Source organism: Protopterus annectens, chromosome 4.part1 (genome assembly GCF_019279795.1).
Source record: "Protopterus annectens isolate FY-2018-M chromosome 4.part1, PAN1.0, whole genome shotgun sequence".
Lineage (NCBI taxonomy): Eukaryota > Metazoa > Chordata > Ceratodontiformes > Protopteridae > Protopterus > Protopterus annectens.
The window spans coordinates 670,506,709-670,528,001 of NC_056734.1; the positions used below are offsets into that span (position 1 = coordinate 670,506,709).

Consider the following 21,293-nt stretch of genomic DNA (forward strand, 5'->3'; position numbering starts at 1 on the left):
TTACAGGCAATGTTTGTACCGGGAAAAGAAAATATTCTAGCAGACATATTAAGCAGAACCACATCGGATGCCCACGAATGGAAACTGCACCCGGACATTTTCAAGACCATCTCAAAGAAATGGGGAATGCCTCAGATAGATCTATTTGCATCACCTCTCAATCACCAGCTCAAAAAATTCTGCACAAGGACATTACACCCACTGGCATGGAAAGTGGATTCGCTCCCCTTCAGCTGGAAAGGCCTGACAGCATATGCATTCCCACCTCTTCCCTTGATACACAAAGTATTACTAAAAATCAAGGAAGAACGTCCAAGGATAATCCTGATAGCTCCAAACTGGCCAAGACAACAGTGGTACCTACTGCTGAGGAACATGTCTCAGAACAATATGTGGCCAATACCCCTGATGCCTTTGATGCTAACTCAGAACAACTACAGCATCATACATCCAAACCTAAAAACGTTGCAACTGACTGCATGGAACATCACATAGCAACAGCTAACCCAGAACTTTCTCAAAGAGTTAGACATTATTCTTAAAGCACGCAGACCTTCAACAAGAAGGAACTATGCTGGAAAATGGAAAAGGTTTGTCATTTGGAGTACTGAAAGAGGAAAAGATGTGTCAAACATAGATATGCCTAACATTCTAGAGTATCTGGCCGAACTTCTTCATTCAGGCTTGTTCTACTCCTCCATCAAGATACATGCATCTGCTATTTCAGCAGAATACAGCTTTGATCCACCTGTTTTTTCGCACCCTTTGCTCAGGCAGTTCCTCAGAGGAATCAAGAATGTAAAACCTCCAAGGAAACCACCTTTGCCAGCTTGGGACTTAAACTTTGTGCTAGAAAAGTTGACACTATCACCCTTTGAACCAGCAGCAACAGCAGACCTACAACACCTGTCATGGAAAACTGCTTTCCTACTGGCAATTACTTCAGCAAGGAGGGTTTCAGAGCTACAGGCCTTAATGGCAGTGCAACCCTTCCTAATCTTCCACCAAGAAAGAGTGTCCATGAGGACTAATCCTACATTTATGCCTAAGGTGGTATCCAGAGTGTCTTTAAACCAGGCAATCCACCTACCTACCTTCTTTCCCAACCCACAAAACAGAGGGAAAGAATACTGCATACCTTGGATGTACATAGACAGCTACGCTACTACTTGGACAGAACAAAAATAGCAGAAAGACTGACCAACTTTTTGTAGCCTATGCAACAGGAAGGGAAGGAAAAGCTATTTCCAAACAGACAATCTCCAAATGGATAGGAAATTGCATACGATTCTGTTACTCCTTCCATGGAAAACCAATTCCACAGAACATAAGACCTCATTCTACAAGGGCAACAGCCACTACCACAGCCTTCTTACGAGGAGTGGCAACCAAAGACATTATTGAGGCGGCTACTTGGACCTCCGTGCATACATTTGCCAAGCATTATAACTTACCTCTATATTCCAGATCCCGAGCAGGGTTTGCCACTGCTGTACTGCAAGGGATCCTAAACACACCATAATCTAGTTTTATCCTCCTCCCTAGTTGGCTATGGTATTCTACCCAGTTGTTATGACTGCAGATGCATCCATGAAGGACATAGTACAGTTTTGTACCTACCATAAATGTAGATGTCCGAACTGGATAGCATCTGCAGTCAGGATTACCCTCCCTCCTTCCCTCTGTGGTACTCCTAGGGTATTTTACCCTCCTAATAGCTAGCTGGTGGGGAGTCTTTATGGTGTATTTGTTTGTATATATGTACATACATGCTTATTTTGTGTTTACCTCTATCTTTTGGAAACATTGGCATCTATCCAAATTTTAGCCTCCAAGAGGGCTACTGGCATCTGGGGCAAGAAACACTGAGGAAAATGGCGTCGGCTGATGCCTTTATACCCGAAGACCAACAGAGATGACGTCGGGTGAAGTGCGACATCAGCCGAAGCCGGACCCGGACTTTGGAATCCGGCCGACTGAAGGGCTGCCTGACGACAGGACAACCCAGTTGTTATGACTGCAGATGCTATCCAGTTCGGACATCTACATTTATGGTAGGTACAAAACTGTACTTTTTGCAAACCTATGCCTTTTTAAATATGTACCTTTTTTAGCATGCATCTCTTTTAACCATGGGGTTCATTAATTATAAAGTTTGTGATTGGTTCTTTTGAGCAGGTTTCATGTTTTACAGCTGATTGTTAAATTGATTGTCTTTATAAATCTGTGTATGCTATACTTGTATTTTAGTTTTGATGAAGTCTGTGTTATTAAAATAGAGATGAAAGGGCTCATCTTTGGCAATATTTTTCTGCTATGTGCAGCAAATGCGTTTTCACTGTTTGTACTAGTTATTTTGGCATGCCATCTAGTTACAGATGTTTATTTTATTTCTCTGTAAAAACGTTTGGATGGGAGAGGGGGATGCCTTTTATACATTAAGCATGAGCTGCAAGCTCAGGTTTTACCTGAATAGGGTTGTGACGCCCGTGCACTGACCCAGTAATCAAGGAGCCTCAATCCCCACCACTAGCACCAGTGAGGGACGTCCACATTGGGAGGGATAACAAATACACGCACAGTAAAGTACAATTTCCCTTAAGAGCAGACCGAGATCACAGTCAGTCTGGGGCTGTTTTCTGCCTTTCTCTCCAGATCCCCAATAAGACTCCCCACTGGCACAGCTATAGGGCACAGGTCTCAGCCTAGTGGTGAAGCTAAAACCTCCTGGACCCTCTGTCCAACCAGTGCTTCATGACCCTGCCCAAGTAGCTGACACATACACACTTTAAGATACAAGTTATATTCAGACACGCAGACACTCCTAGGGAAGGCTGGCATAGGTTCTGCAGCAATGCCGCTTCCTGTCAGTCTATAAGGTAGTATCAGCTTCCACCAGCCACTAATATCAGCTGCTAAGTCCCTTACCAAAGGGTGCCCAGTTTTACTGTGCAATATTATTATCCATTTAGTAAGTGTGACGAACAGGAAGGCTTATTTTGGAGTGGCTTTATACAGTATCACTAAATACATGCAAGTACTCAAGAGCTTAAATTATCTCTACACAAAACAGCCACAGTTGAAAGGTTTAAAAGTATTTAATAATAAATAATAAAAACACAAGACAAATCTTCTCAATTCAACACAGTGCTAGTCAACAGTTCAGAAATCACAGGAAAATGGTTAAAATAATGTTGTAGAATAGTCTGACAAAAATATAGAAAAGAGCTGGACTAAATCTGACTAAATTCCTATCTAAGAGCAATCACAGTTCTAAATAAACTTACACACAGAGCAAAGGCGGAGCACTGATCAGTAGATATTCTTTAGACAATATCTCTCTCTCTCTGAGAAAGTCTTAAAAATAATACATCACTACTGACTTATTTTAGAGTACATCATTCTTCTCTGGTTCCCAGGCTATAACAGAAACTCGGAGTTTTAACATTTCTTTGATCTTGCACCTGGCTAGGAAACTACAGCAATAAAAGACATTATTTATATAAAATCTAGCAATTAACTATGGTCTCAAAACAGTAGAAGGAATTCCTCAGTCCAGACATTGTCGCAGAGCTTTGAGATCAGTCATACAATGCTTAACTTATCAGCTTTCTTCCAGAAGAGTGCATTGTGGTTACATTTTTGAAGTTCAACATTTAACACACTGTTCTTACGTTTAAGAGCAGACAGAATATTCTAGCTAGCTAGGCTGGCAGCCTTCACCTATCTTCACAAGGGTGCAAACTCTTGTGTGGATTGTTGTCATTTTTTCATCATGTGCAGTGTTCCATTTTTTATAGAAAATGCTGCTGTCAAAGTCCACTCCAAGAGAAATGTGTGCACTCTGTTTTTGGCTAGTGAAAGGTCTCCATTGCAAACATTGTGCATTGGCCACCTGGTTGCCATTTAGTTCATTAATGAACTATTAACTGTTGGGACCTTGATTCCTGTGTTCAGGCATCCTTTGAAAACTGTGTTTCAGGACTGCTGTCTTATCACTTGTCTATTTGCTTCCTCTGGCTGCAGCCTCCTAGAAAGATTAGTTTTCTACTGCTTAAGATTCGTCATCATAGTTATTTTTGCAGGGGCCTCCAGAGTCCGATATTAGAGAGACATAATACCTGTGTGGGGACAGCTTCTGCAGTACATAGTGATTCCCCTTCCACGGTTCCCTTACGTCTGTGCAGCCTTATCCTTCATCTGTGGATGACCTCTGTGTAAATCAACCAATTGTACCATTTGTTATATTTGTGTAAGTTTTACATGTTGTGCTCATGTAATAAAAGGTGGGCAGCCCAAATAGAGAGTGGAGCACACCCTTCTAGCCCAGTGCAGTGGAAGGAAAGCTTATAATGGAGGGTTGAAGTTAGCTATTCCAAATCTTGCCAAGCTTGGGTTATTAAAGGCGTCACTGGCAATTGGTCAATGCAGAACATGTCTTTACAAATCATCTGATAAGGTGAGTAAATACCAGTTGTGTTTCTGCCCTTTGGCCACTGGCAAATCTTCATGGGCATGGTAAACCTTTTCACGTGTAGCTTCTCTCTGTTTATATTTAGCATTGACTCCATTTCCTTCTCTCTGTAGTTCATTTCTACTTTCCATTGTGCCTTCATCTCACTAAACGTTTGTTATTTTTAATTTATTAGTTAACAGTTGAGCAATTTCTCTTATCTGAATGCTGCATTGAGCATGTTCCTTCTGCTGAACTAGTTGGGGGACTCTAATCTTTGTTAAAGGGTGCACAGAGGCAAACACAGTGCCTAAATCTTGAAGATTCCAACTTCAGTTCTTAACAGCAGGGTTTTAAATTTTTGAAAACCTTGTTTCTCTCTCGTCAAATTTGAGGATTATAAGACGGTTGTCAAAACAAAAATATATATTCCCATCCCCCTGTGTTTGGATGGAGACTTGTCTAATTATTAGGTTTGGGAAAGTAATATGAATTTTTATTTAGGCATTTGTTTTGTTAGGCAAAGGTTTTACATTGGGGATATTTCTCCTGAAATAAATGTTTGGGGCAAGAGAGAAGAAACTGAAAGACAATTTGTCTGTTTTTCAGGCCTTTCTGTTTGCTTCATTTATGACTAGTCTTGATGACTGGGTTGGTAGACAAAAGTTTTACACCAGGGATGCCATATTCAGCCCTACTCGGTTTGGGAGGTAGGCACTATTAAGCACTTGTAAAGGGTGGCAAGAGGTGTATATGGCTAGGTGTGTTATACTTCCGTATGTTACATTTCCTGTGATCATTTGCCTTGTATTCTCCTTATGTTCCAGTGCTTGTTATCTTACAGTTGTTGGCCATATTACTGCCACATCCCTAATAGGAGAATAGGCATCTTTCCACTCCTAAGCTTCTCACTTCTGCACCCAACTTTTTCCATTAAAATAGAAATGGCATCACTGATGGAATGAAAGTGACAGCACCTGAGTTTGGAGAGAGCATCTCAAACTAGCCCCCAAAACTTATGTTGTACTCAGAAAATTGGATTATAAATATATTTTATTAAAAACTCTGACATTTGGAAGCTGCAGAGCTTCACAGCCTAGTCTTCTACTGAAATGAGAGACTGATTTTTGCATTTCCATTTGCAGCAGCTCAGTCCTTATGTTGTACTTTGATTTATGTCACTATTACATTATACTGCCAGACTCCAATTATGTAGTTGACCTTGGAGAAACATGCCATTTTTTGTTCCATTTTCTTTGGCTAGAGATGTAGAAAGATCAGTACACTTCATTTGAGTTGTGTTTTCATCCTTTTCCTTTCCTCATAATCCAAAGAAGCATAGGTGTAGATGGAGATCCTAATACATTATAGGCACCGATTTAATATCTTCCACTATTCCTTGCACTCTCGCTCTTCCCAGTGGTGGTGAAGCACAGTGAAGGTTGGACTGTCACTATTTTAGATCATGATATTGTTTATTTACTGTTTTGTTGCAGTGTAGATGCATCTTTTAAGATTAACTACACATTTCACAGTCTTTAAACAAAATGCTGCAGAAGTAGCAGATGAAGACGCACTGTTTTTATATTCATGGTTGGTATACAACTCATTTTTCATATGCTTATGGTAAAAAAAAAAAAATGGGGCGGGGTCATTCTTTTTGTAGAACATGGTATAGAAATCCCTAATGTTCTCTTTTGCAGAAATGAAAAAGAGTGGCCTAATAAGAATTTACTGGGCACAGTCATGCACTTTTCTCTACTCTTCATTCATTAACTGTAAAAAAAACATTTTTTCTTTCTTTCTTGTAGTTGACCTAGTGAATGTGCCTCCTACTACCTCTACACGTGTGTTTTATATCAGCGTTGGGGTCTGTTGTGCTGTTATATTCCTTGTGGCAATAATACTGGCTGTTCTGCACCTGCACAGCATGAAGAGGGTGGAGATGGATGACAGGTAAGTGAAATGCTAGAATGTGAGTATGTATGTGGGCCGTGTGCTGTGGGGGTGATGAGTGATGCAGTGACTACATTTTCGAACACAGTGTAAAAGTAAGTCAAATCTTGCAGCAATACCTTCCTCAAGAGGTTTAAATTTGCCATCTTTCCTTTTTGTTTTTTGTTGATGCAAGAACAATTGCATGGTGCCCATTGAGCATGAGGCCTGTATTTATTCTCTAGGTATAACAAATTGTTGTCTAATAAGTGTGTCTGCAAGAGCCTGGCTGTGTTTTCCTGACCACCGTGTTGTTTACTTTGTAGACCTACCTCATCACCAGCAGGGTTACTGCATTATAGGGGAGTAGTACAAGGGTTAGCAGGAGAGTGCTTGGTACAGTCCCAGGAATGAGCCAACAAGGAAAGAGAAGGTAAGAGATCAAAAGGCCAGTTAGTAGCCCAAGACACTTTGAACTGCCATAATTTCTTTGACATCCAGACACCTAACCTTTGTGGAGTTTTCCCTTAACCAGTGAGCAAGAAAGAGCTGATGCCAGTTGTCTGTGTTGATAACGAAGTGTTTTAGGAAAGGCAGCTGTCCCCCAATAGTCACTTAAGAGTTGCCCATCTACACAACTATGCACTCGCCTTTGGACTATTTTGTACAAATTTGCCCCTTGAGTCACCTGATCTTGAATCTGACCTTTAACTTGAATCAAAGGAATTTTTTTCTGTCTCTTAACTCCTCACCACTTTACTTGCAGCAAGGGTCAGTTACACTTCCTCGGGAACTCCTGTTCCTGTCAAGCCTCGGGTCATATCTGTTGCATTGGTCCTACATTCACATTGCACTTTTACTATGAACAGTTGAGATCCTTACTAACAAATGTATATAAATCTGTTCTGAATGATCAGTATCTGTTACCCCATGTTACCGAACTCTACAAAATGAGATGTTTTTTGTAGGAGGGTAAACTCTATTGCTATTGCTGAAGTCAACTCCACAGTTGTATAACCACAGGTCAAAGAGAAATATTATGCAAGTGGCAACAAAATACATACCAGAACTGAGTTTTAACGTGTGGCAAAAATAATACTATACATGATTAGGAAATGGGGTCATGGAGTAAGGTGATGCCAAAATAAACATCACTGACATAAATGGAAGTCTTCCTTCCACACATACGCACACATATATTGCCTCTTTCATTGTGGGGGTATAACTGTGCAGGTGGAAGATTTTTCTGCTTTGGAAAAATCAGTATCAGCAAATGTCTACACACGTCTCTCACTTGGTAGTGCTACACATGTTTGGTGTTTCCCCTCTTTTTAGAGGTCAGTCACATTTTCCAGAGCATGCACCTTCTACTCACCTGATTCATTTTGCATGAGAAATGGCTCTATCACTCCTCCAGAATAATTCTGGGTAGGATAACCAGAGGCAAAAACAGAAATATTCACATTATACAGATAAGGATGAGTCCTCCCTGCCAATACTGTTTTCTGATGAGTCATTTTGGTGGATATCTTCAGCTGACAGTCCTTTCAGAGTGGCGTTGCATCTCTTTTCCTTCTGTGCAAAAGAAACTCCGTATCTTGCAATGGAGGAAGAGAGACCTGGAGTTAGACCTCCCATGGATGTTTTTTCAAAGCAGACCTCCCTTGGAGTTTTTTTCATAGATGTTGGTTTTGCAATTTCAGACTGCACACGTACTACTTGTTCTGTCCCAGAAAAAGGCAGATGATCTTGAACATAGTCCTAGCTGAGTGACATGCTGTGCTGTCCAGGCTTGCAAAGGCACACTGCTATGTCATTTATATTATCCAAAGTAAGATGTACCGAACTAAACCCCTTGTGGTACTCCCACTAAAGTCAGTATCCTTGGACATTTTTGGTAAGTAAACATGATTTTTTTCGTCAGGAATGAAGGCTTTGAATTTTGTCATCTGTCCCTTTCCTCTTTGGTGGGGCATGCAGTGGAAAAGTCAGTAGAGCTCCTTGATTCTTGGTCAAAACTACCTGGATAAGATTTTGTGTTGGATAGTTGGTGTGCTTTTATGATGCCCCACTACCTCATTGATTTAGATGCTGCAGCTACTGGTATGTGTCTACACCAGATGGTTGTAACTTAGGCCCATGGTTTCCAGGAAAAATTCCATGAGATGATTCTGGATACCCTTCTGAACTCTCCAGAAGGATGTCCAAGAATATGTAGAAGAAATTTAGGAAATGGATAAAGCCTTATTTGTCATGGCAATTTTTGACAGCACCCCAAGCTTCCTTTTCCTCAGGCTGGCTTGTTCTGCTGGGAGTAACAGACCTTCTGGTAAGCAGTAGCAGCAGCCAGGTTGTCACTTCTCTAAAATCACCTGCTTTAGTCTCTTACCTCATTAACAATCACAGGCAGTCATTTAATTAGATGTCACATTCCAGAGTGCAGACAGACTGGTCAGAGTTGCTTAGAGATGAGAGTGAAAAGAAAACTTAAATGTGTGAAAATCTTTTTAGCTGAAAGGGAAAACAGCTTTTTGAATTTTCTTTTCAGTAATTTTCTGACATTTAGCATTCTTAATTGTGGCACTGAATACTAGACATTCAGTGCTGTAATTGTTACAGGTGTAACATAAAATGCTGTGTATGGTCTGCCTTTTATGTGCTGTTAACTTGAGTGGTACAAGGCAGCAAACACAGTACTGCAGGTATGATTACAAACTCAGCTTGGTCATTGAACTAGGTGTAAATGAGTTAAAAGGAAAGCTTTGTGGAGGGTACAGCAGCAGTCCTGACAACAGGCCATTAGTGCCCCCTGGAAGCTAATTCTCCACATTTGGCTCAACTCGGAATTAGCTCTGTTACCGTGGACAAATGGGTCTTGGATGTAGTCACAAAAGGCTAGTGCCACTCCCCCAGAGAGGTCCTTTAACAGGTTTTTGGAACAGTCCTGTTTTTTTTTTTTTTTTTTGCAGGAGAGCAGTGCAACCAGAACTGAAATGAGGAACTGACTTATTTTCATTTGTCTGTTAATTGTTCAAAAGAAAGGGGCCCCTCTCTCTTTTCTGATTGAAAAATTTCACACACCATGTGCTGGATGTTGTCTTTGCACTCAATGATGCCTCTGCTTCCTTAGGGCGTCTTGATGATCATTTGAGCTGTGCTGTGACTGCAGTCCCTTGGGTATTGGTTTGAGTCTGCTATATTGTGCATGTTTATAGGGAATTGGAGATGGGTACTTTCCTGTGCTATGCTTTTTATACTGTAACTTTATTGAGGAAGTTGAAGTCTTCTGTACTGTCAAAGGTTGCACCCACCATCGTTGCATTCGTTCTGGTAATTCACATGTGATTTCTCCATTAGTCATGGAGCTGACAGTGCTTGCAAGAAGTTACCGTATTGTTTTCGATCTCCTCACAAAGTCAGTCCTTTGCCAACAGAGCTCAGGAATAGTGAATGCTTCCTCCAGTGTGCATTTGTGTGGGGTGGTTTCCTTTCTGCTGCCAAATTCATTAAAGATTTATATGATGAATACTTTGGTATTTGGTTAAGGTGGTGACATCAACTCAGTGCTGCTACAGCATACATGGAATGCCATCTTGTTTGGGTATTGCACTTAAGTGTAGTATCTCTGAGTATGGTCTATATCTTCCATGTTCAGGTTGCAGAGGAATTGAAGACAATAACCCCTGGTAATAAAGACACATGCAAGGTTCTATATTTATGCTCAGAATGACATAGTGTCCCGGGGAAAATGAACAGTATAGTTCATGTCACAGTCAAAACTGTGGGGATGTGGCTCAGGCTCTCCTGTATTCTAAGAGCCATCCAGGACTTGGGCCACTGTGGAGGTCAGATCTACCACCGGGACTATTTCCCACAGCATGGCAGTGGACAGCAGATAAGCTCTGGACTGGAAAGGATGGTTCCTTTCCACTGTTCCCTTTGATTTTGCACCTGTTAGTCAAATTTACAGAAGAAAGACCAAAATTTATTCTGGCTTCTTGGTGACATTGATGTGGTTTTTGGTGTACGTTCTTAACTGCTTCAAAGTCCAGTCACACTGAATAAAGGATGATCTGAAGTTGTCTTCATTTGGTCTTCAACCTTTGGGTCTCTTGTTCGACTCGGCCATGTAGTCCAGTCTTGGAGTCGAAAGTTGAGCTCCTCCTCTCCTACCCATCATGCCCTAATCTCCCTCCACCCCTCAGATCTCATTTCCTGCTCACTTGAACAGCTGTGAGATCAGTGACTGAGCTCCCTCCAGGGAAAGCTGTTTTTTGGTCTGTAACTGTTCTAATTTTTGTTCTGTTTTTCAGTTTCTCTCTTTCTTTGTCTCCTTCCCTTAGTTAGGTAAAAAAAAAAAAAAAATCGTTTAGTTAGTATGAAGGGCTCGTAGAAGTAGGATCCCTTTTTCCTTCTCTACCTTCTTCGCTTTCCTATAGTGGTTTTGTAGTTCTTACTGTGGCTGATTCTAAGCCAACAGGCTTTAAGAAGTGCAGTGTGTGATGCGTAAAATCCATTCTTCCTTTGCCCACACTCTGTGCATGATGTGCCTAGGAGTGTCCCACCTGGATTCCTCCTGTTCTGTATGTGCAGGCTTTAATCGGTGCATGCTATGGACAGGATGAATAAAGTAATCCTCAGGGGTCTTCTCCCTTCTGCCGCCCCCTCTTCCATGGAGCCCACTTCGGAGGCTCAAACCCCCTCAAAAAATGTGGTTGAGAAGGACAAAGACATGGACAGATGGAAGCGGTCTCCCGATAGAGCCTCAGCTCCGGCAGGAGAACCAACAACGGAAACTCACCCTTCCACCTCAGCTCTGTTCCCCATGCTTCTCATCAGAGCTGGTGGGTCCCCATCTTAAATCTCCCATTCTGGCTTTGTCCAGGCACCACTCTAGACCAGGGTCGACAGCTTCTTCTGGCAGGTTCTCCCGTAGCCTTTCAGAGTTCGAGGTGAACAGGCTGATGAGGAAATTTTTGTAGGTGCAAATTCAGTTGGGAGTTTTGCCTGCCCCATATCCCACTGAAGCTGTGGGCACTCAGCCCATGTTCTTGTTTATTTCTCCTTTTCTGATGCTCCTTTGTTGGAGCCCTCAGGTCTGAGGATCTCGAGTTTCGAGACATCGGCTGTACCTTGAGGCCAACAATCACCTTGAGCAGTTCAACTCTAGTGTCTTCAAGCCCTACTGACTCTTGAAGCTGTAGCTTCAGCATTTGGTCCAAGGGGTTGACTTCAGCTGACAGGCTTTCTAAGCTGTCCCTTCCCCTCGGCGCCTTGGCACTCAATAGTTCGGTTCTGACTCCACCTTTGACGCCGGAAGTGGCGGGAGTTTGTAGGACTTCGATGGCTTCAGCCATGATAGAGTTGCTGTCGGAGTCTTGGTTGTGCTCAGCTTTTGAAGTAGTCGAGAGGGTTTTTTCTGCCCCCACGAGAGCCTGGACCCCCCCCCCCCCTCCTTAGGACCCAACTCCTCTCACTTCTGAATTGACCTCGCCGGATCCTTCTAACCTGTCTGTCCTTGGGACAGCCTTTTCCAAGAAGCTTGCAGGTGGCTCCCATTCAGAAGCACCCCAGGTCTTCTGACACCTCCATGGAGCACCCCCCCCTCCCCGAGGAGATGCACAGGGAGCCCACATGCAAAAGGAGGCAGTTGGATTCCCCACCGGAATCCCTGACCAAAGACATGGACTTGGATGAAGAGGAAGGTTCCCCCAGATCCCCACCTGAGTCCATCTCCTTTGGGGAGACAGAAAGGTGGGTGGTCTGTCCACAAACTTAACTCTGACGAGTCCGTGTTCCTGGAAGCTTTTGGAACAGGGCCATCTACATCCTGGGGCCCCCCTTGCTGACCCCCCTGATTGACTTGATATCTAGCAGGGTGTGGAAGGAACCGGACACAGTAGAGCCAGTACCAAAGTGCCAAGATAAAATTCTTAGTACACCTGCAGATAGGTTCCAGTGGACTAAGGGCATCCGGGTCGATGTGATGGTGGTGGCAGCTGCCACAAAGAAAGAGCTGGCCCAGGAGAGCTCTTTGGTTTTCCCCTGGAAAAGCAGACTAGGGTAATGGACAGATTTGGTAAGTGGGTCTACTCTTCAGTGACTTTTTTGTGTGAACTGAATTACGTGGCATACATGGTCAGACTTCAGAGAGACCTTGTTAAGGAAATCCCTGAATCCATCCCGGGGTCCATGTCTGAAGAGGACAAGAAGGTCTTCTCCTCCAGAATGGCCACCCTTCATTCTGTTTCCAACATGTCCATGCGATTACTGTTGCATGTGGCAGAGGGTACCTCAAGGATGACCAGTCCGGGCTTTGCCATTAGGCATCATGTCTAGATGAGGCTGTGTGAATTGTTGGAACCTTTCAAGGCATCTTTTATCAAAGTACCCTTTGGATCATCCCTTTTTGGTTCCATGTTCTGAGACAATCTCCCAGTGTGAAAAAATGGAAAGACACTAATGTCAGAATAAGCTTTTATACCCCACAATGATCCTACTCCAGTAATCAGTGTCGTGGTAAAAAGCTATGGTTTTGAAAGTCTTTGGGAGTTTTCTAGGACTCGCAGGGAGACTTTTCCTCCAGAGGTAGAGGGGGAAATGATTCCAATGGCAGGTGCTGCTATGCGCGGGGTCTGAGAAATCAAGGGTCCTGAGATATGTTCTCAGGCCCTTTCAGCAACCCTGAAGGGTTGCCTAACTGTTTTACTCTCGAGGCAGTTGGGGGATGTCTCTCCCTTCACCCAACAGCCTGAGAATCCATCACTGCCATTCGTTGGATGATATCCAAAGGTTACACCATTCCGTTCTTCAAATTCCCAAAACCATCCATAAACCTCACTGATGTGCCACCCAATCAAAGGGAGGTGGCAGCTCTAGAAATCGCAAAGCTGCAGTAGAAGAGTCATCCAATCTGTTCCCAAGACCAGTTGAGATCGGGCATCTATTCCAGTTCTTTTTCATGCCAAAGAAAATGAGCGACTTCAGACTAATTCTGGATCTCACTTCCCTAACAATTCGGTTGCCAAAACAAAATTCCAAATAGTCACCACACATTCCATTCTGCCCTTTATGCAGAAGGAAGATTTGGATGTGCTCAGTAGACCTTTCAGGACGTATATTACTACATCAAAATTGACAAATGCTCCAGAAGGTTCTTCTGCTTCCAGTTGGGAGCCCAGTCACTTTCAATTCAAAGTACACCCCTTTGGACTCACCACAGCCCCCAGAGTGTTTACCAAAGTGATGGCAGTAGTGGAAGCTCACCTGAGACTGCTCGGATTCTGCATGTTTTCTTATCTGGACGACTGGCTCCTCACTACCTCTGCCAAGCATCGACTCCTGCAAGCCAGGGGATTGTCTTTCACCTAGCCGTGAACTTGGGCATAACGATCAATCTTTCCAAGTCGAAATTGGATCCAGTCCAGATCATTGACTGTATAGGAGCTTGACTGGACACAATACAGTGCATGGCCTTTCTTCCCAAAGACAGAATTCAGTCTCTTTAGCTGCATGGGAGGCAGATTCTCTCCTGTCATCCTCCCCCAACATTTGTCATTCTCAGAGCGTTGGGGTTGATGGCAGCGACCATAACGTTTCTCCCGCTAGCTCACCTTCATATGAGCGTACTTCCACTGCACTGCCAAGGTCCAGTGTCCCTCTTCAGGATACCCATGCATTACCCCATCAGACTTTTTTTGAGTCTGCAAGGAGTCTCTTTGGTGGCTTCATTCTCAGGATCTGTACTCAGGATGACTGTTCATTCCCTCTCCTCCCAAGGCCGCGGGGACCACGGATGTCTTCCAGCTAGGGTGGAGGGGGAGGACATTGGCTGGTCAGACGTCCAAGGCACCTGGTCCATTCCAGAGACCAATCTGCATTTAAATGTCATGGAGAGGAGGGCAGTCCTTTTAGCTTTGCAAGTTCTTCATGCCTCTCTCCACACGGGAACAATCACTATCCAGAAAAACATGTTGGTTGTCTGGTACATCAGCAAACCAGGTCTTATCTCTTATGTTGAGAAGCCATGAGATTGTGGGAGTGGGCGATCTCTTCCAAAACCACTTTCTTGTAGTAATGCACATTGCAGGGAAGTTGAATATTTTAGTGGACAAGCTCGGCAGAGCCATTCTGATGCCTCATGAGTGGTCTGTCAACCCTTCAGTGGCAAACATGATCTTTCAGAAATGGGGTCAGCCTTGCTGCAAACTCTTCTCTCCTTCCAACTCCAAGTGAAATAAGTACTTTGCCCCCAGTCCCCCTCAGGGGGAGGCCCCCAGAGAAGCTCTGGTCCATGCTTGGCCCCCCGATCTCCTTTTTGCCTATCCTCCTCCTCCTCTTCCCCTGCTTCCTAAATTCCTCCAGAAAGATCAGAGGTTGAAGTGCAGAGTCATCCTCATTGTTATCCTCATTGCCCCATTCTGGCCTTGACAAGTTTGGTTTCCTTTTCCTGTGGTCTCAGCTTGTGTGTCTGCCCTGGACTCTTGACCCCCTTCTGGATCTTCTGTCCCACCCTTCGGACAGCCAGCATCCAGACGTCTTCAGCCTAAAGCTGACCACTTGGCTACTGCACTTCCAATGATGGCTAGAACTCCCAGGCTATCCTCCCCCATTCAGAAGATTTTGATTGCATCTCATAGGGCCTCCACCAGGAAAATTTACTTTAGTAAATGGAAGAGATTTTCTATTTGGGCACGACAGCATCAGTTAGACCCTTTTACAGCTCCTCTCCCAGCGATGCTAGACTTCTTGGTTCATCTCTTTAATAGCGGAGCTAGCTTTTCCACAGTCAAGTTGCAGTTGGCAGCCATTTTGAATTTCCATATTGGTGAAGATTCTACTTCTTTGGTATCCGCAAAAGTACGTAAAGCCTTTTTGAGGGGTGTCTTCTACTGTGGCCTTCGGTCAAGGATCCTATGCCCTCTCCGGACCTTACAAGCTCTGGTCTGCGCTCTCTTTGAACCAGCTGCCCCAGTTGATTTGCAATTCTTGTCTTGGAAGACTGCCTTCTTAGTGGCTATCACCTCCGCTAAGAGGGTTTCAGAATTTCATGCTTTATCCATTAAACCCCACTTATCTTGTCTTCCACAAAGACAGAGTAACTCTTTGCCCTAATCCTTCTTTTATGCACAAGATTGCTTCAGAGGTCAACATCAACCAAGTGATTAATCTCCTGGTGTTCTTCCTCAATGCCCAAAACAAGGGAGAATACAAACTTCATTTTCCTGACCTTCACAGACAGTTACACTTTTACTTGGATAGGCCAAAATCTTCAAAATCAGACCAACATTTTGTCTCCTTTGCTAGTTCCAGATTAGGAAGACCTATCACTAAAGTGAGCTTAGCTAATTGGATCTCAAAATGCATTGTATTGGCATATTCTAACAAAGGTATTCTTCTTCCAAATCATGTCAAACCCAATTCCACCTCTGCAGCCTTCTGGTCCAGAGTGCCTATTGATGACATTTGCTCAGCAGCTACGTGGACGTCTTCTCATAGCTTCATATCCCATTACAAATTGGATGTGTGTTCCAGGAGTAGGGCCTCTTTTGGCTCTGCTGTGCTTCGGAATATCCTTCCATGAGGGCCACCTGGGGTGATGTAGCTGGGGACTGTGTCCCACAGTTTGAAGACCAAATGAAGACAACAACTTCAGATAAAAGGTGATGCTCTTGCCATAACTTTCCATCTGAGTTGTTGCTTCATTTATCTTCAAACTTTTCCACTGTCCTTCCTTCCTCAGATTCTGGGAGGATCTGGCAGAAGTGGCTCGGGTCTTTCCCACTACTGTGTCATTGAAGCCCTGAGGTATTCTGTGGATGGTGTGGCTAACAATTGCTTCTTTTCAGGTGGTGGTGGTGGTATTATTTTCAGCAGCAAACTCGATCTGAGGGATAGAGGAAGTGGGGCATGATGGGTTGGAGAGGAGGATCTCAGCTTGCGGTTCCAAGGCTGGAGTATATGGCCGAGTTTGATCCAAGGACTGATCCGGGACCTGCAGGTTGAAGACAAATGAAGCAACAACTCGGATGAAATGTTATGGTAAGAACATAACATGTTCTTCGTGTTTCACTGTTGTAGTCATCACACTTGGGTTATCTGCCTGCAGGTAGCCCTCAGTTGGCCCGAATACCAGAGTCTTGGGATTTCTGCTTCAGATGCTGTCGCCGCTTTAATGTCGTCAGTTCATCAGGGGTATAAAACATGCAGCCGATGCCATTACATCAGCTTTTCTTGCTGCTTGGGAGGCCGAAGCAGAAGCAGTTCGCAAGTGCCGGTCGGCCGCTACCTGAAATTTTTGGTTTTCAAGTTTCAGACCTGAAGTCTTAGAAAGCAAAGTATTTATTTATTTTATTTTTTATTTTATTTATCATTTGTTGACCGGGAAAGTACCCCGTTAGGGATCCTTTTTTCTTGCTCTAACTGATGTCAGAAAAAGTTAACAATTGTCTTACCTGCGGAAAGCAAATACCTCACAGAGATTTTCATTCTTACTGCGTCATATGTTTAGGCTGAGACCACGACATTCCTTGCTGTAGGTTTTGTGCCTTGTTTAACGCCCTACCTATTCATTGTTGGGCTATTTTTCGCTCTCGTTCTCCGTTTTCCAAAATGACTTCCATAAGCCATCCAACTGCTGATCTTCCGAAAAAACGTAAGGATAAAGACAGAGACAGACCGCATAGGTCCAAAACTGCTGACGACACTTCCGTTCAGCTAGTCACCAGTTCACTGGTAGTGAGTTGCTTTTGCAGCCCTTGATACCCACTTCTACAGATTCGCAGGCCTCTGCTGAGACCCATTCGGAGTCTGGTATGCCGCGAGTTGCTTCTTCGGCTATGGAACCTGCGGATGTCTCTACCTTGGATGGGTCCGGAGCCGCTGTGCAGGCACCGGCTTCTGAGCATGTATTCTGACCTTCCGATGTTCGCATTAAACAGACAGCTTACCAAGTGTCTCAGGCCCATAGTTCGCACTACGTCTAGAAAACTGATGACCAAAGCGCATGCTCCAGTTCCCTTGCCACAGAAACAAATGCTTAGAATGGCTGAAGATCTTATAACTTTAATTAGGAGAAGCCAGCCTACCCACTCTAAAAGACAAAGAATTGATTTTCCTTCTGATTCTACAGACCATGAGTTCGATGACTCTGATCCCTCTGATTACCAGGACATACCCTTATCTACCTATGAGGATTCAGATGCAGAGGATTCCATTCCCTCTGCCTCCTCTCCAGAGGACTTTTCTTTTGGTGAAACCTTGCATACTTTAAGAGAGCATTTCCAATGGGAATGCCAGGACTACCCTCAGTCAAAAAAGAGACTCTGAGAATTTTTAGACTTGCCCCAGCACAGGCCTCCAGCTATACCCCCCTGTCCTGGACATTGTTGATGATGTCTTCATGGAATCCAGTCTTACTCCTGATACTTTACCACCAGCTACTAGAAATCCTGACTGGTACTACAGAGTACTTGACCCTCACAAATTTCTCTTTAAGAATCCTTCTGTGGATCCAGAGACTGTTTCCCAGGGTCCTAAAGGCATTAAGGCTACTACAGCCAAAAAACCCTACCCCTTCGGACAGGGATTCTAGAGCTTTAGACAGTTGGGGTAAGAAGGTATATACTTCGGCAACTCTTGTCATCAGGGCTTTGAATTGCCAGTTTCACATTTTGAAGTACCAGCAGCATATTATGGAACTAATGGAACTGTTGCTTCCATATTGTATAGAAAATAAAGATTTACAACAGCCAATGCATTCTGCAAACTAAGTTAGTAAAAATACTTTGCAGTGTGGTTTTGATGCCTTAGAAGCATCTTGCAGGGCTGCTGTCACTGGGTCTCTACTGAGAAGGCATGCTTGGCTGAACGAGCAAATCTTGCCAAACCATGTCAAAGCAAAATTATTAAATGCTCCATTAAACCAGGAAAAATTGTTTGGCACAAAAGGCAGACATTGTTCTTAAAAAGATGGAGGAAAAAGCTAAATCCATGCAAACTGTTAAAGATTTTTTACAGGTGCAGCCGCCTAGATTCAGTAGGCATTGGCCTTCTAAAAACTGGTCCTTTCCAGTCCCTCCCAGACATTCCCAGTCCAAACCCAGGGGCAACAGACCACCAAGACTACAGTCTCAGGGTATGCAGAGATCTAAATAATGGAGTGCTCCCTCCTCTAAAACAGGGAGTGGTAAGCCACCCCCCTATGGAAAAAGTTCACAATGACTTGTCTACTTTCCTTCCCAACAAAGCCCAAGTACTTGACCCCTAGGAGGAAAACTTACCCTGCATGCACAAAACTGGATGTCCATTACCCAGGACCAGTGGGTCCTAAACATTGTATCCCAGGGATACAGATTCTACTTCCACTCACTGCCAACCCAAGCAGGTTGCCAGACCTTCCTCCAAACCAGTGGGCAGAGGCTCAAAAGCAAGTACTTTCTCTTCTCAGTATCAGGGCTATTCAACCTGTGCCTATAGAGCAAAGGAGACAGGGTTTATACTCCATACTATACCTTGTGCCCAGAAAGGAAGGCTCTTGGCACCCTATCCTAGATCTGTCAATTCTCAACACCTTCCTGGTGGTCCCAAGATTCAAAATGTTGACTCTGCAACAACTTCTTCCTATACTAGCCAAGGACGCTTGGCTAGTCACCCTAGACTTAAAAGAAGCTTATCTGCACATCCCCATAAGGGAATCTTGCAGGAAATATCTACGTTTCAGGGCAGGCTGTATGCATTGTCAGTTCTCTGCACTTCCCTTTGGCTTATCTACTGCACCCAGGTTATTTACAAAGTGCCTGGCTCCAGTCATTGCATACTGCAGGCAGAGAAATATTCAGATTTACCTATACTTGGATGATTGATTCAGGTGGACAGTCAGGAATTGCTACTTCAGCACCTGGCATTTGTAAAGAGGCTTCTAACTTCTCTGGGGTACACCATCAGCGAAAAGAAATCACAACTGGTGCCCAACCAAAATATTGTATTCCTGGGTGCAAGCTTGAACACAACTTCCCTGATGGCATTCCTCACTCCAGAAAAAGACTCATTTGACAAACTACATCAAACTAATGGCCACCAAAACCCAGCTATCTGCAAGGAAAATCCTGCAAGCCCTAGAGTTCATGGCCTCATGCCTTCTACTAATTCCATATGCAAGACTGCATATGAGGAAGCTTCAATGGTACTTAAAAAGTCTCTGTCAACATTCTCAGGACCTGGAAACACTAATTCCTATCATTCCATGTCTAAGGGCAGAATTCCTTTGGTGAGCAGAGGCATGCAACCACAACAAGGGACTTCCTTTCACTCAACCCCTCTTTGCCCAAACCCCGACAACAAACGCATTAGACTACACATGGGGGGCTCACATGGCAAGCAAATGCATTCAAGGCAAATGGAGCCCAGAACAAATTCCCCTGCATATCACTCAAAAAGAAATGTTAGCTGTCCAGAATGCTCTGACAGCCTTCAACTACCTTATCATTCCAGGATTTATTACTGTTTCTGCATTTTCTGTGTGTTTTCTATCTAAAAACAAAAAAAACCCCCCAAAAATAATCCTTGTTTTCCTGCCTCTCCTCGACTAGTTTAGACCAGTTTACAGGCTTTGCTGTATTCTGGGCTGTGGTGTAGTTCCTGTGTTGTCCATTACCTTACTTGGATAGAAGGAAGTTTCTTTGCTCACCAGTGGGAGTGGGGAGCCTTGAGCAGCCTACCTGTCCCTGTAGGAAGTGACCTCAGCACAAGAGCTGTAGTAATTGGTTGTTTTGGACCATTTCTAGCTCTTTTGAAGTTCCCTGTTTAAAATCCGCCTCTGGGCGTTTTTTCTGGCTATACTACTCAGACAAGCTCCTCGTGGTCCTGCAGAGTGGTCCTAGCTACAGAGAACTCAGAAAAGCGACTACTTTCTGGATTTAAGTATCTTTGCTGTTTTTTTACTTGAAATACCTTCTCTAGCTTACCCTAAACGAGCTTAAACTGTTTTTTTAGCTGCTTGCTGCATTATTTAATATCTGCAGTTAGTTGCATTTTAGTCGAAATTGATCGAAAGTTTGTTTGTTTAATTTAACTGTTGAGGCTGCCCACTAAAGTGTGCTAGCCTGTGTAACTGATTTATTACTGTTTCTGCATTTTCTGTGTGTTTTCTATCTAAAAACAAAAAAATAATCCTTGTTTTCCGCCTCCTCGACTAGTTTAGACCAGTTTTAACAAAAGGAGTTTCTGTGGATGCTATGGTGGTAGCTGCTGCCACAAAGAAGGAACTAGCTGATCCTTCAGTGCCTGTCCATCCACCTAACAAGGAATCTAGGTCCATGGATAGGTGCAGGCGGATGTTCTCCTCAGCGACATTTACCATGCGTTTGCTGAACTACCTGTGCCATTTCACTGCCTTCAAAGGGACTTGATCAAGCGAGTGAAATGTTAAGGATCCTACAGCTGCGGGTTTCCAAGACAAAATGAACACGCAGCTGGCTACCCTTTAAATTTCCCTATCCAACTCCTCCATGCCTCCTCCCCTTACGGCTGATGGAGCGAGCAGAGCGCAGGGACAGGTGTGGCCTTCGAGGCACGCCTGGATGCGGCTATGCAATTTTGGACCCTTTCAAGACGTCTTTCACGAACTCCCTTTGATGGATCATCTCTTTTGGTCCTCAAGTGAAAGAAACCCTGACTAGGTGCGAGACTGATGGCAAGACCCTTTCTGCCGCGAGTCCGTTTTTTGACTCCTTCAGGCCTTACCCCAAAGGCCAGAAGGGTGGAAAGATGTGGTTCCGTAAACAATCTCAAGGGACTTGCCTGGGCGACAGAGTCGTTCCTACCAAAGGCAGAGGTGGGAATAACAATGGTACACGTCGCCCTAGAGGCAGGGGGGGTCCGCAGAACCAGGGCAATCGGGAAGCCT

The 21,293-nt window shown here is 44.0% G+C and overlaps 1 protein-coding gene across 1 annotated transcript in view; it reads left to right on the forward strand.

The window, feature by feature from the left end:
* Positions 1-21,293, forward strand: part of RYK (receptor like tyrosine kinase) — a 1,434,429-nt gene that overhangs the window by 851,095 nt on the left and 562,041 nt on the right. Inside the window, exon 6 of the mRNA XM_044070454.1 lies at positions 6,265-6,409. Coding sequence (XP_043926389.1) covers positions 6,265-6,409 — 145 coding nt within the window. The remainder of the gene's footprint in view (positions 1-6,264; positions 6,410-21,293) is intronic.